Source organism: Pseudophryne corroboree, chromosome 3 (genome assembly GCF_028390025.1).
Source record: "Pseudophryne corroboree isolate aPseCor3 chromosome 3, aPseCor3.hap2, whole genome shotgun sequence".
NCBI classification, from domain to species: Eukaryota; Metazoa; Chordata; class Amphibia; order Anura; family Myobatrachidae; genus Pseudophryne; species Pseudophryne corroboree.
The window spans coordinates 680,465,947-680,482,024 of record NC_086446.1 but is presented as its reverse complement, the minus strand read 5'-3'; the positions used below and the strand labels follow the sequence as shown (position 1 = coordinate 680,482,024).

At 44.9% G+C, this 16,078-nt stretch overlaps 1 protein-coding gene across 2 annotated transcripts in view; it reads right to left on the bottom strand.

Moving 5' to 3' along the window:
- Positions 1-16,078, bottom strand: part of SFXN2 (sideroflexin 2) — a 192,452-nt gene that overhangs the window by 120,852 nt on the left and 55,522 nt on the right. For both annotated transcript variants that reach the window (XM_063961934.1, XM_063961932.1), the window contains exons 2-4: positions 15,277-15,447; positions 11,579-11,749; positions 2,672-2,770 (exon numbers count right to left, since the gene is read on the bottom strand). In XM_063961934.1, coding sequence (XP_063818004.1) covers positions 2,672-2,770; positions 11,579-11,749; positions 15,277-15,437 — 431 coding nt within the window. In that variant the 5' untranslated portion in view covers positions 15,438-15,447. The remainder of the gene's footprint in view (positions 1-2,671; positions 2,771-11,578; positions 11,750-15,276; positions 15,448-16,078) is intronic.

Sequence of the window (16,078 nt, the reverse complement as noted above, 5' to 3'; positions counted from 1 at the left end):
GTCGACACAGCCGTACCGACACACCGCACACACACAGGGAATGCTCAGACTGAGGACAGGACCCCACAAAGTCCTTTGGGGAGACAGAGAGAGAGTATGCCAGCACACACCACAGCGCTATATAACACAGGGATTTACACTATAAAAAGTGATTTACCCAATAGCTGCTTAAATATCTTATTTGCGCCTAAATTTATGTGCCCCCCCTCTCTTTTTTACCCTTCTTGTATCAGGATACTGCAGGGGAGAGCCTGAAGAGCTGCTTCCAGCGGAGCTGTGAAGGGAAAATGGCGCTGGTGTGCTGAGGAAGAAGGCCCCGCCCCCTCAGCGACGGGCTTCTGTCCCGCGTTTTATGTAACTTAATGGCGGGGTTTTTTACACATATACAGTTTTCAGACTGTATTATGTGTATTTTAAGTGCCAAAAGGTATTATAATTGCTGCCCAGGGCGCCCCCCCAGCGCCCTGCACCCTACAGTGACCGGAGTGTGTGGTGTGCTGTGGGAGCAATGGCGCACAGCTGCGGTGCTGTGCGCTACCTTAATGAAGACAGGAGTCTTCTGCCGCCGATTTCATCGCTTCTCTTCTGTCTTCTGGCTCTGCAAGGGGGACGGCGGCGCGGCTCCGGGAACGGACGATCGAGGTCAGGCCCTGTGTTCGAACCCTCTGGAGCTAATGGTGTCCAGTAGCCTAAGAAGCACAAGCTAGCTGCAAGCAGGTAGGTTTGCTTCTCTCCCCTCAGTCCCACGTAGCAGTGAGTCTGTTGCCAGCAGATCTCACTGAAAATAAAAAACCTAACAAATACTTTCTTTTCTAGCAAGCTCAGGAGAGCCCACTAGGAGCACCCAGCTCTGGCCGGGCACAGATTCTAACTGAGGTCTGGAGGAGGGGCATAGAGGGAGGAGCCAGTGCACACCAGATAGTACCTAATCTTTCTTTTAGAGTGCCCAGTCTCCTGCGGAGCCCGTCTATTCCCCATGGTCCTTACGGAGTTCCCAGCATCCACTAGGACGTCAGAGAAAATAAAATGAACCCAATTTAAAAGAGCACATTAGGGAGCTCACAAAGAATCTAAGGTATGGATGTCACTTTTTGAGCTTAAAATGTCCAAATGCAGAAGGTTAGTGTCACTTAGATGGAATCCTTAATGCCAGAGCACAGATTTATAAATATAAAAAGTCCTCCCGGAAAGCTGTTTGATATATATATGTAATTTATTTACATGGCGCCACAAGGGTGCTGCAGCGCCTAGCAAAGTACATAAAAAATTAGCTTAACCAGAAAACAACGACTTACAGTACAAGACATTGTAGGACATGTACATGGTATATAAACTTTTCTGCATCAGGGGACATGACACTGAAATAAGTATTAGGGTGGCAGAAACCAAGGGCTAGGTGCCAATGTACATAGAGTGGAAAACAGAAAGAGAGGGAAAAGGGAGAGAATATGTATAGGTTTGTCATGGTTTGGTAATTATATATATATATATATATATACCTCTATCTATCTATCTATATATATATATATATATATATAATACAATACAATAAGAATCTGGTGCTTACTGCATTATGAGGTGTTGGTTGTTTCTTGTTTGAATCCCGGAGTGCCTCTGCATTCTATTTGGATATATTGTGTGTGTGATATAGATATAATATAAATACTTGTGTTACCTTAATTTTCTGTGAACATTGAATTATCTAAAGTTTTCCAAAGGATTTGGACCTGATCCCAGCCCTGACAGGGTAAAGGGAAGAGGGGTCATGTATGTCTGGCTTTAACCCTATGGGTGACACCAAGCACATGTACCTATCTCTCTCCTCAGTCTTCTGGTGGTGGTTGGTTCAATTCAAGTTTGTTTCATTAATTTTTTCTATGGGGTCCAATGTATTTTCCTGTGGAGGCGAATGTGTGTATCTTTTTCCTGTGGGGGGCAATGTATGCATCTTTTTTCTGTGGGGGCATTATGTGTGTGTTTTTCCTATCACGGCTAATGTATGTGTTTTTTCCTGTGGGGGACCAATGTGTGTGTGTGTGTTTTTTCTGTGGGGGCCAATGTGTGCTTCTCTTTTTTCTGTTGGGGCCAATGTGTGCGTCTCTTTTTCCTGTGAGGGCCAATATGTGCGTCTTTTTCCTGTGGGGGCCAATGTGTGCATCTCTTTTTCCTGTGGGGGCCAATGTGTGTGTCACTTTTTCCTGTGGGGGCCAATGTGTGCGTCTCTTTTTCCTGTGGGGGCCAATGTGTGCATCTCTTTCATGTGGGGCCAATGTGTGCGTCTCTTTTTCCTGTAGGGGCCAATATGTGCATCTTTTTCCTTTGGGGAAAATGTGTGTGTTTTTCCTGTGGGGACAATATGTGTTTTTTCCTGTGTGGGTAACTCCTATGGGGGCCATTGTGTGTGCTTCCTGTGAGGGCCATTGTGTGTGTGTGTGTGTGTGTGTGTGTGTGTGTGTGTGTGTTTTTTTTTCCCTGTGGGGGCCAATGTGTGTGTTTTTTTACTGTGGAAGCCAATGTGTATTTGTGTGTTTTGTTAATATTAATAATAATAAATTGGTTTTTCAAATTTTATCGCACTGGGTGCTAGCAGACCTGGAGCCGGCCCTGGATAGGAGATTATACACAAAAGATAAAATTAATCTGAGACAGTCAAGAGATATAATAGACTTACCCAGGTGTGATGGGAGAAGCTGCGTTACGGTTGGTGTAGTTTACAAGTGCATTAAATGACTGATTAACCCACTGCCAAAACACTACCGCGGGAACGGTCCTGTTTAAGTTTTCAACAATTATTAAAAAAATAAAGAAATAAAGAAATTATTATTAATAATAATAATAACAACATTTTTTTTATTATGAAACCAATTGATTCCACAAAACAGAGGAACAGCATTCAAGCTTTTTCCACAAGAAAAATAAAAACATAATTTATAGTAGAAAAAACAATGATGACACTGATGGAAAACGAAAATATTAGAAAGCACAAAAAAAAATAATTACAAAATATTACTAAAATATGGAATAGGAGCCTAAGTGAAAGACTGTACCAACTGAGACGGGGTATATAAAATGTAACAGCCAGTATAAATAAAACAGGAGTCAACTTAATCTTTTAATGTAAATTCCTCGATAGGTTTCATTCTTAAGAATTAATATGCAGCACCTTTACTGATGCAAATAGTATTTATTACACATCTTAATGTTAAAATGGTCTCATCCACTTCAGTTACATATTTAGCAAGACCAGGAGGTTTTGCCTGGGCAATAATTAACAGACCTGTGAGACAAGGTTTATACACAGGCCTCTGACTAGACAGGCAGCTGTGTATGCACATGGGATCTGTGACCTAAATCATTGTTCTGCCAGGGATTACAACCTGAATAAAGCACTATCTGCATGCTCTCCCTATGTTTGTTCAAGTTCCTTCTCACAGTCCAAAAAACAATATATGTATGTGTTTGTGCAATGGAGAATTTAAATTGTATGTGGAGTGGGGGTGGGAGATGCCGTCAACGTGGCCTAAATACCGGCGGTCTATTTTACAGTAAGGATTAGGACTACAATCAACAGAAAATGCTATGGCGACATGCACAGTGCTGACAATCTAAAAAGTCAACATTAAAACCATGTCAACAATTTGTACTAAAGCCCCACATGGTCCTACAGACATTCAGTAAAGCACTGCACATTAAATAATGAACACAAACCAGGGACACACACACACACACACACACACACACACACACACACACACACACACACACACACACATATAATAAGAATTTACTTACCGATAATTCTATTTCTCGGAGTCCGTAGTGGATGCTGGGGTTCCTGAAAGGACCATGGGGAATAGCGGCTCCGCAGGAGACAGGGCACAAAAGTAAAGCTTTTACAGGTCAGGTGGTGTGTACTGGCTCCTCCCCCTATGACCCTCCTCCAGACTCCAGTTAGGTACTGTGCCCGGACGAGCGTACACAATAAGGGAGGATTTTGAATCCCGGGTAAAACTCATACCAGCCACACCAATCACACCGTACAACTTGTGATCTAAACCCAGTTAACAGTATGATAACAGAGGAGCCTCTGAAAGATGGCTTCCTAAACAATAACCCGAATTAGTTAACAATAACTATGTACAAGTATTGCAGATAATCCGCACTTGGGATGGGCGCCCAGCATCCACTACGGACTCCGAGAAATAGAATTATCTGTAAGTAAATTCTTATTTTCTCTATCGTCCTAAGTGGATGCTGGGGTTCCTGAAAGGACCATGGGGATTATACCAAAGCTCCCAAACGGGCGGGAGAGTGCGGATGACTCTGCAGCACCGAATGAGAGAACTCCAGGTCCTCCTTTGCCAGGGTATCAAATTTGTAAAAATTTACAAACGTGTTCTCCCCTGACCACGTAGCTGCTCGGCAGAGTTGTAATGCCGAGACCCCTCGGGCAGCCGCCCAAGATGAGCCCACCTTCCTTGCGGAATGGGCCTTAACAGATTTAGGCTGTGGCAGGCCTGCCACAGAATGTACAAGTTGAATTTTGTTACAAATCCAACGAGCAATCGACTGCTTAGAAGCAGGTGCACCCAACTTGTTGGGTGCATACAGTATAAACAGCGAGTCAGATTTTCTGACTCCAGCCGTCCTTTAAATGTATATTTTTAAGGCTCTGACAACGTCCAACAACTTGGAGTCCTTCAAGTCGTCTGTAGCCGCAGGCACTACAATAGGCTGGTTCAGGTGAAACGCTGATACCACCTTAGGGAGAAAATGCGGACGCGTCCGCAGCTCTGCCCTATGTCGAATGGAAAATTAAATAAGGGCTTTTATAAAACAAAGCCGCCAGTTCAGATACTCTCCCGGCCGAAGCCAGGGCCAGTAACATAGTCACTTTCCATGTGAGATATTTCAAATCCACATTCTTTAGTGGTTCAAACCAATTGGATTTGAGGAAATCTAAAACTACATTTAGATCCCACGGTGCCACCTTAGGCACCACAGGAGGCTGTATATGCAGTACTCCTTTGATAAAAATCTGGACCTCAGGGACTGAGGCCAATTCTTTTTGGAAGAATATTGATAGGGCCGAAATTTGAACCTTAATAGATCCCAATTTGAGACCCATAGACAATCCTGATTGCAGGAAATGTAGGAAAACGACCCAGTTGAAATTCCTCCATTGGAGCACTCCGCTGCTCGCACCACGCAACATATTTTCGCCAAATACGGCGATAATGCTTCGCGGTGACTTCCTTCCTTGCCTTTATCAAGGTAGGAATGACTTCTTCTGGAATGCCTTTTCCTTTTAGGATCTGGCATTCAAACGCCATGCCGTCAAACGCAGCCGCGGTAAGTCTTGAAAAAGACAAGGACCCTGCTGAAGCAGGTCCCTTCTCAGAAGTAGAGGCCACGGATCGTCCGTGACCATCTCTTGAAGTTCCGGGTACCAAGTCCTTCTTGGCCAATCCGGAGCCACTAGTCTTACTCCTCTTTGCCGTATAATCCTCAATACCTTTGGTATGAGAGGCAGAGGAGGAAACACATATACCGACTGGTACACCCAAGGTGTTACCAGCGCGTCCACAGCTATTGCCTGCGGATCTCTTGACCTGGCGCAATACCTGTCCAGTGTTTTGTTGAGGCGAGACGCCATCATGTCCACCATTGGTTTTACCCAACGGTTTAATAGCATGTGGAAAACTTCTGGATGAAGTCCCCACTCTCCCGGGTGAAGGTCGTGTCTGCTGAGGAAGTCTGCTTCCCAGTTGTCCACGCCCGGGATGAATACTGCTGACAGTGCTATCACGTGATTCTCCGCCCAGCGAAGGATCCTGGCAGCTTCTGCCATTGCCCTCCTGCTGCTTGTGCCGCCCTGTCTGTTTACATGGGCGACTGCCGTGATGTTGTCCGACTGGATCAACACCGGTCTTCCTTGAAGCAGAGGTTCCGCCTGGCTTAGAGCATTGTAGATTGCTCTTAGTTCCAGAATGCTTATGTGAAGAGACTTTTTCAGGCTCGACCACACTCCCTGGAAATTTCTTCCCTGTGTGACTGCTCCCCAGCCTCTCAGGCTGGCATCCGTGGTCACCAGGATCCAATCCTGCATGCCGAATCTGCGGCCCTCCAATAGATGAGCCTCCTGCAACCACCACAGAAGGGATACCCTTGTCCTCGGCGACAGGGTTATCCGCAGGTGCATCTGAAGATGCGACCCTGACCATTTGTCCAACAGATCCCTTTGCATGGAATCTGCCGAAAGGGATTGCTTCGTAAGAAGCTACCATTTTTTCCCAGGACTCTTGTGCATTGATGTACAGACACCTTTCCTGGTTTTAGGAGGTTCCTGACCAGGTCAGATAACTCCTTGGCTTTTTCTTCGGGAAGAAAAACCTTTTTCTGAACTGTGTCCAGAATCATCCCCAGGAACAGCAGACGAGTTGTCGGCATTAATTGGGATTTTGGAATATTCAGAATCCATCTGTGCTGCTTTAGCACCTCTTGAGATAGTGCTAAACCCATCTCTAGCTGTTCTCTGGACCTTGCCCTTATTAGGAGATCGTCCAAGTATGGGATAATTAATACGCCTTTTCTTCGAAGAAGAAATATTATCTCGGCCATTACCTTTGTAAAGACCCGAGGTGCCGTGGACAAACCAAACGGCAGCGTCTGAAACTGATAGTGACAGTTTTGTACAACGAACCTGAGGTACCCCTGGTGTGAGGGGTAATTGGAACGTGGAGATACGCATCCTTGATGTCCAAGGATACCATAAAGTCCCCTTCTTCCAGGTTCGCTATCACTGCTCTGAGTGACTCCATCTTGAACTTGAACTTCTTTATGTACAGGTTCAAGGACTTCAGATTTAGAATAGGCCTTACCGAGCCATCCGGCTTCGGTACCACAAAAAGAGTGGAATAATACCCCTTCCCTTGTTGTAGAAGAGGTACCTTGACTATCACCTGCTGAGAATACAGCTTGTGAATGGCTTCCAAAACCGTCTCCCTTTCTGAGGGGGACGTTGGTAAAGCAGACTTCAGGAAACGGCGAGGTGGCTCTGTCTCTAATTTCAACCTGTACCCCTGAGATATTATCTGCAGGATCCAGGGATTTACCTGCGAGTGAGCCCACTGCGCGCTGTAATTCTTGAGACGACCGCCTACCGCCCCCGAGTCCGCTTGCGAAGCCCCAGCGTCATGCTGAGGCTTTTGTAGAAGCCGGGGAGGGCTTCGGTTCCTGGGAAGGAGCTGCCTGTTGCTGTCTCTTCCCTCGTCCTCTGCCTCGTGGCAGATATGAATAGCCCTTTGCTCTCTTATTTTTAAAGGAACGAAAGGGCTGCGGTTGAAAGGTCGGTGCCTTTTTCTGTTGGGGAGTGACTTGAGGTAGAAAGGTGGATTTCCCGGCCGTAGCCGTGGCCACCAAATCCGATAGACCGACCCCAAATAACTCCTCTACGCATCGCCTGTCCACTGTCGTGTCCATAAAGCTCTTCTGGCCGAAATGGACATAGCACTTACCCGTGATGCCAGTGTGCAGATATCTCTCTGTGCATCACGCATATAAAGAAATGCATCCTTTATTTGTTCTAACGACAGTAAAATATTGTCCCTGTCCAGGGTATCAATATTTTCGATCAGGGACTCTGACCAAACTACCCCAGCACTGCACATCCAGGCAGTCGCAATAGCTGGTCGTAGTATAACACCTGCATGTGTGTATATACCTTTTTGGATATTTTCCATCCTCCTATCTGATGGATCTTTAAGTGCGGCCGTCTCAGGAGAGGGTAACGCCACTTGTTTTGATAAGCGTGTTAGCGCTTTGTCCACCCTAGGAGGTGTTTCCCAGCGCTCCCTAACCTCTGGCGGGAAAGGGTATAAAGCCAATAACTTCTTTGAAATTAGCAGTTTTTTATCGGGGCACCCCACGCTTCATCACACACGTCATTTAATTCTTCTGATTCGGTAAAAACTACTGGTAGTTTTTTCACACCCCACATAATACCCTGTTTAGTGGTACCTGTAGTATCAGCTAAATGTAACATCTCCTTTATTGCCAAAATCATATAACGTGTGGCCCTACTGGAAAATACGGTTGATTCGTCACCTTCACCACCGGAATCAGTGCCTGTGTCTGGGTCTGTGTCGACCGACTGAGGCAAGGGGCGTTTTACAGCCCCTGACGGTGTTTGAGGCGCCTGGACAGGCACTAATTGAGTGTCCGGCCGCCTCATGTCGGCAAACGACTGCTTAAGCGAGTTGACGCTATCCCGTAATTCCACAAATAAAGGCATCCATTCTGGTGTCGACCCCCTAGGAGGTGACATCCTCATATTTGGCAATTGCTCCGCCTCCACACCAATAACGTCCTCATACATGTCGACACACACGTACCGACACACAGCAGACACACAGGGAATGCTCTATACGAAGACAGGACCCACTAGCCCTTTGGGGAGACAGAGGGAGAGTCTGCCAGCACACACCAAAAAGCGCTATATATGACAGGGATAGCCTTATGATTAAGTGCTCCCTTATAGCTGCTTTTATATTAATATATTGCCATTTATTTTGCCCCCCCTCTCTGTTATACCCTGTTTCTGTAGTGCAGTGCAGGGGAGAGACCTGGGAGCCTTCCTGACCAGCGGAGCTGTGACAGAAAATGGCGCCGTGTGCTGAGGAGATAGGCCCCGCCCCTTTTTCGGCGGGCTCGTCTCCCGCTATTTAGTACATTTAGGCAGGGGTAAATATCTCCATATAGCCTCTGGGGCTATATGTGAGGTATTTTTAGCCTTTTTAAAGGTTTTCATTTGCCTCCCAGGGCGCCCCCCCCCCAGCGCCCTGCACCCTCAGTGACTGCCGTGTGAAGTGTGCTGAGAGGAAAATGGCGCACAGCTGCAGTGCTGTGCGCTACCTTAAGAAGACTGCAGGAGTCTTCAGCCGCCGATTCTGGACCTCTTCTTGCTTCAGCATCTGTGAGGGGGCCGGCGGCGTGGCTCCGGTGACCATCCAGGCTGTACCTGTGATCGTCCCTCTGGAGCTTCATGTCCAGTAGCCAAGAAGCCAATCCATCCTGCACGCAGGTGAGTTCACTTCTTCTCCCCTCTGTCCCTCGTTGCAGTGATCCTGTTGCCAGCAGGAATCACTGTAAAATAAAAAGCCTAAGCTAAACTCTCTAAGCAGCTCTTTATGAGAGCCACCTAGAATTGCACCCTTCTCGGCCGGGCACAAAAATCTAACTGGAGTCTGGAGGAGGGTCATAGGGGGAGGAGCCAGTACACACCACCTGACCTGTAAAAGCTTTACTTTTGTGCCCTGTCTCCTGCGGAGCCGCTATTCCCCATGGTCCTTTCAGGAACCCCAGCATCCACTTAGGACGATAGAGAAATATATACCAAACAAAAAGCCCAGCACTCTCCTAAGCAGCTTCATTCACCTTAATGCTTTAATATACATCTAAATAACAATGGGGTTTTGGTTTATGAATTGTACAATGCATGTAAGCTCTATGTGATAGAGTAGGACTTGTGGTGAAATGGGGTCCCGTGGAGTGGGCCGCAAGCTTACATGCATTGTACAATTCATAAACCAAAACCCCATTGTTTATTTAGATGTATATTAAAGCATTAAGGTGAATGAAGCTGCTTAGGAGAGTGCTGGGCTTTTTGTTTGGTATATTTGAGTTCGGTGGTCACAGCCCACCGCACCCCAACCCCTGGGAATGGCGAGTACAGTGGTTCCTCGTGTTTGTGTTTTTATATATTATATATATATATATATATATATATATGATTTACTGAAAATAATAGGATCTTACAGACGAGGCTGAATGTGGGTCATATGCAAGTGACCCGACTCAGTTGATTTCAGGTGTCAAAATTGTTGCCCGAGACTCGTTAACCCTTGCAAAACTACAGCTACTTATTCAAAATGTTAAATTATAGTGTATGTGCCCACTTTGCCAGCGTATTTCATGTCCAAACCAGCGTTGGGCAAGCCAAAATACAGTACATGTGTGTCACATGAAAGGGACCCTACTCTGTGAATTTCAGGTGTCAAATTTGTTGCCCAAGACTCATTAACCCTTGCAAAACTGAATGATCTGAATAAGAAGCTGGAGCTCGAATAAGAAGTGAATAAGAAGCTGGAGCGCGAATAAGAAGTGAATAAGAAGCTGGCCGAATAAGAAGCTAACTTCAGCCTCGTATCTTACAGCTGGTTAATAATGTCACATACAGTATATTATACTTCCAAGGGCATTTTGCAGTTCCCCCAACAAAAGTATCAGCATTTTTCAATGTTAGTCATATTTTAATGCAACTGCCAAAACAAGCAAAGTACTCTGATTTAACTCAGCAAGAGATTCATTAATAAATAATGAATTACACCCTTCTCCCCTTAGCAAAAAGAGGGCGCTTTCTTACAAATGCTAAAATATTCTCTGCATTCCTGAAATGTCCTGGACAGACTCAGAAAAGAAAAGAACATTTAGTAACGAGGCCAATGGTTTTTTAATTTTATTTATTTCTCTAAAGGCAATACCAGACAGCCTTGGAGAAATATTATGCTGGCACTGGCACACATATACAAGTTCACAGCAATAAAGTATAAGCATAATAATTAACATGTCAGGACAAAGTAAACTAGAGAAATTCTACTGAATATTATGGATAGTGGTCTTGTAAGTAAACAACCCAAGGGACAGATGGAGCAACTTTATTACTAGAGCACGTGGAGAGGACGGAAATTAAACTGTAGTCTTCAATTACTAGGGCAGATTCTGTTAATATGGCATATTACTGCTGCTCCTGTCCAAGGCTGGTGTCTGTCTCTAGAAGCCTCAGGTCTATAAAGACCACATTAAATGGTATCTTAAAGTAGTCTAATATTCATGTTTGGATGGAATAAAGAACAGCCCCTTGACCAAAGCTAGCAGAGCTTTGGGGGTTCCATGCCAGTACCTCCAGTTTGGGATAATTCACTCCCACGTGCACTGAAACTGGTCCTTGTCCCCCAACTGAAAATCAGCATATGGTCCATAAAAATAGCTCTTGTTAAGCCAGCGTCTTTAGTGCTTGAAGCACCGATCTGAAAGTATATGCTGCAAGCATTAAGCAAAAGGCATTTTCTATTTTGAAACCTTGTGTTAACCCAGTGGTTCTCAAACTGTGTGCCGTGGCACCCTGGGGTGCCTCAGTACACTTGGATTGGTTTATCCAGGACCAATTCAAATTATTTATGCCAATCATACAATATGTGGACAAACATAACCAAACGTAACCACATAACTGAACCGAAGGATGACCTATAAACACAAATGACTTCATTTAATATCTATCTCTAAATTTCTCAATAAGGAACTTTTGGCTTAGGGGTGCCGTGATAAAAATTTCTGATGCTCTAGGGCGCCGTGATTGATAAAAGTTTGGGAACCCCTGTGTTAACCAAAGCTACAGTGGTCACTCATCGTCAAAGACCATCAATAATAACCGTATCTAATAACATTTGTGGCTGTGAATAGGGGACAATTTAGTATAAATAAAAAATGTTTTAAAAATCACAGCGTGATTTGAGCATACCTGTAAAACTGTAACATGCAGCCGGTAATTGCCATTCCTCCTGGGACCTGGAAGGACATTCTGCCGATCAGGTTCATCTTATCCCCGGTGTCAGGGTGGAAAGCAGAATCATACAGTTTCTTGGCATAGTGCAGTTGCTCAATGCTGGTGCCTGGTGGAGTGCCACCTGCTCTAAACACAGAACACACAGTCCAATCTGGGCTTTTCGCAATAACAAGACTTTTAGACATATTGGACAATGGATAAGCAAAGCGAATAAAACTCTTCATTTTTCTGTTTAATATTCCTAGTCACCCCTCCTATCAAAGTTACACAGTAGGGTTGCCACCAGATTGAGACTGGCCAACAGGGGAAATACCTGGTGGACTACACTGTCTGTGAGCCCATCCTCTAAGGTTCAGGATGCAGACTGTGCACTCAAATTATGTATTGTTACTGTACTCTACTGGAGGGTCAGTAACTTAGTGGAGCAGGACCATGGATGAATTTGAGTGCTTGGTTTGTTTCTATTAAAAAAGGGACCCTGTTCTTTGCAGACTGACCTCTCTAATAGTTGTCCATGTCCCTCTGTGGTGGCTGGCCACACCGCCTCATATGGCTGTTCACACCCCTTAAGCTTGGGACCCTACCACTGCATCTCTAAGTGGGCCCTTCGTGACCCCGTCTGACACTGGTTGCCACTGCTGTTAATAGGTTCAACAACAAGGAAGCTGATTTACATTAATTAGCAGAAAGGGTTTTTCTAAGCGAGGGAGCTTGCTTAATGGCGTTCACACAAAATCTAAACATTAAAAATGATAAGAGTTAAACTGATCTAGCCTAACCATGTCATGTGATCATCATACCCAGCCGTCCTCACACTGTCTGGCAGCATCTTACCTGCAATCAAATTAGCCCTTAGGAGGAGGACAGCATAAACTCATTACAGGCCAGTCACTCTACACTTTTCACTGACAAAATTGCTTTATTTGTTTCAGCACCATTTAATATGGAATTTGCATTACATTCACAGCCCTGGTTTAAGGCTTTGCCAACCCCTGTTGAATAGAGCACATTTTTGGACTGTATGTAAATATGCAGATGTAAAAGCACACTGCAGTCTAGTCCAACCAGAATAAAGAGACTACTGTTTTCACCCACTCGTAGAGATGGAAGTAAAGGAAACCTACTATGCTGAGATAAAATTCTAAATAAAAATATAAAAGGGACGATCAGAAAGAACAAAAAAAAGAACATAATTGCTGATTTGGGACAATTGAAATAGGAGTGAATTGCGGGGAATAGCCACGATGTGCTATTGCAACAGCAATGGGACCCTAAATTTTCCCAAAATTGAGGCATTAATTTTAATCGACTACATTATTTCATATAAGGCAATGCAGCCATTTTCACCCATTCCTTCAGTCACTTTGAGGCAGACTAAAGGGAAAAGACAGGGGTAGCTATTACATAAAAGTTCTTTATTTTATGCATGTTGCTCCAAGTTATGGATAAAACCCCAATCGAGAACACTGCTCTAAATAACAAATGACACACCTCTATATTTATTTATTAGCTGGCAAATAGAACAGAGGTCAAAACGGAAGAACACAATTGGTTATATTAGTCATATGACAATCTGCAAAAGGTGAACCCCATCATTTATATAAACAAATACACATCCCCTAAATATCCAGTTCTTGATGCTCCTAGTACAGACTCTATCTCATATTGTAGTACTTTTAACATGCAAGTATGGGATACAGCCAGGTTAAAATGCAACCAAGGCCTAGGTCTAAGGTAGGCTATTATTTTGAGACATCAGTATACATGAAAACATAGGGGGAATTCAATTACCAGCTGTAAATTACCTTGGGTGAAAAAGGGTGGTAGCCTTGTGCTTTAATGCCCAGGTCTATTCAATTTCAGACACTTTTTTATCCGCGCCCCGTGTTAACAGGTGTTAACAAACGGAATTTGTGAAGTGTTCATGGATTCGTGTGTTAAAAGGGTTGCCGGACCTGTTAACCCCCTAGTTATCTGGGATTTTTTAGGGTAGTTTGTTCAGACATGTAAAAAAAATCCCCGATAAGTGCTGCTGACATGCTCATTTAAGGGTCTATTCATGAAGCAGTGAAAAGTGAGGAGAAGTGAGCCAGTGGAGAAGTTGCCCATTAGGGACTAACTGAATAGCCCCAGCAGGTCAATTAGTCCGCGGTAAATTACCATGGCTAATTGAATTCCCCCATAGTCCTCCAACTGAAACAGTGACAGTACATTTTGTGCTTCTGTAATGTTCTGTTTTCCAACCACTAATTAAAAAAACATGACATTTAGGGAAACTCTGCAGCTGATTGTGTAAAAGTGTACATGCCCACATGGCATTGGCCACACCCACATGACAATGGCCATACCCACACGGCACTGGTTATAAGCACTTCTGTTTTTCATACCCTTGAACATTTTCAGTCAAAGCCCCATGGTGACCATTACTCTGGCCCTGGTCCAGGGGCATTTATCTTCTATCTGGCTATCTGTTTTTTTAACTAGTTTTCTGGTTGATGAAAATCTGCATAATTGCCAACTGTCCCTAACATCCAAGTTTTAAAAATCTGTCACTAGAAAATCCCTATTTTTTTTTAGTATTGACCAACTATTCAAAAAAATTACTATTTTCTACATGTTAAATATTTCTTACCACACTTGCTTATTCTATAGGCTTAAGCAATTAACCTTTATTTTAAAGGAATATTATTAGACATGACACAACAGGGACTGTTGTGCTCTTAGGTTTGCCCAGAGTGCATTGTGCTTTTCCCTGGATGCACTGGCTTAGGGGTATATTCAATAAGAGTCGGATCCATTCCGACATGCAGTTGTCGGAATGGATCAGACAACCCCTATTCAATGGACGGCCAAATCCGACTGTCGGATTTGGCCGTACGTAGGGTCCTGTCCTGCCACTGCTGTCAGTGGCTGCGGATGCGCTGACAGCAGCGGCCAGGGGTGCAGATGGAGGTGGGTGTGAGCGGGACGGCAGCGGGAGTAAGCTGGGTGGCGGGGGAAGCAGAGATCGGCGGCCGGCGGAAGAAGCTGGCTGCGGGGGGACATGACTGGGGCGGTGGGGGGAGGCACTGCAGGGAGAGAGGTGCCTGCGGGTGGCAGGGGGAGCAAAGATCGGCGGCCGGAGAGAGGAGCTGACTGCAGGGGGGACATGTCTGCGGTGGCGGGGGGAGGCGCTGCAGGGAGAGAGGTGCCTGGCCGGGGACCTGTCGGATTTGGCCCCATTTCCGACAGAAGCACGTGGATCGGCGGCTGTTCCGCCGATCCATGTGTTTTTCGACAAGTCGGGAATTCCCGACTACTCTGAAAAAATCAGCCCCTATTGAATAGGTTGGAACCCCTTCCGACCTATTTCTGTCGGAAGCTGCCGTCTTTCCGACAAGAGGGCAGCTTCCGACAGTTATTGAATACACCCCTTAGCGGTTAAGTGTCTCCGGAACAAAAAACTTGACAATGTTGGAAACTATGCAGCTGCAACGTGAAGAAAGTGGGAAAGCTGACAAAAACGTATAAAAGCCTCAATAATAGAAAAGAGGCTTATATACAGTTTTTGATAATGGGATTTAAAAAAAAACATTAATTTTTGTGCTACATTATTAAGATTCCTGAAAGTTTGAAGGGAAAACAAACAAACAAAAATATCTCTGTGAAATTACCTGCATGCCTCCACAAGCACTTTTGCTCTGTCTAGTTCTTCCTCGGACACAACTGCAGTCCTGGGATCCGTAATATTGAAAAAGTGCTTCAACCTGCCCGTGAATGTACTCTGATCCCATCTTGGGGCATCAATGTTAAAATTGGAAATTTCAGCCTTCATATTTTACGATCTGGATTAATTAAAATGAGATGAGAAGATTATGAAATCAGATCATAAACATATTTATTGTCACAAGGTTCCAGTGAACAAACAAAAATATCTGACTCCACTCTGTGCATATACTATCCTACTACATCCTGGCCGGCATGTCAGACTCCACTCTGTGCATATACTATCCTACTACATCCTGGCCGGCATGTCAGACTCCACTCTGTGCATACGACAGGGTGCCCTACTACATCCGGGCCGGCATGTCAGACTCCACTCTGTGCTTACGACAGGGTACCCTACAACATCCTGGCCGGCATGTCAGACTCCACTCTGTGCATACGACAGGGTACCCTACTACATCCTGGCCGACATGTCAGACTCCACTCTATGCATACGACAGGGTACCCTACTACATCCTGGCCGGCATGTACTACGTCCTGACTGGCTTGTCTGATACAGCTCTGTGCATACGACAGGGAACCCTACCACCCTACTACGTCCTGGCCGGTCCATCCTGAGGAGAAACAAACTCCACCAGTTGATTCACATCAAGCAGCAGAGAGACCGCCTAGGCGATGAGATTATATGGTGGCATGTGAATGTTCAGCAGATTGTGGTGTATAGAATATCTGTGTGGCAAACACTATTTT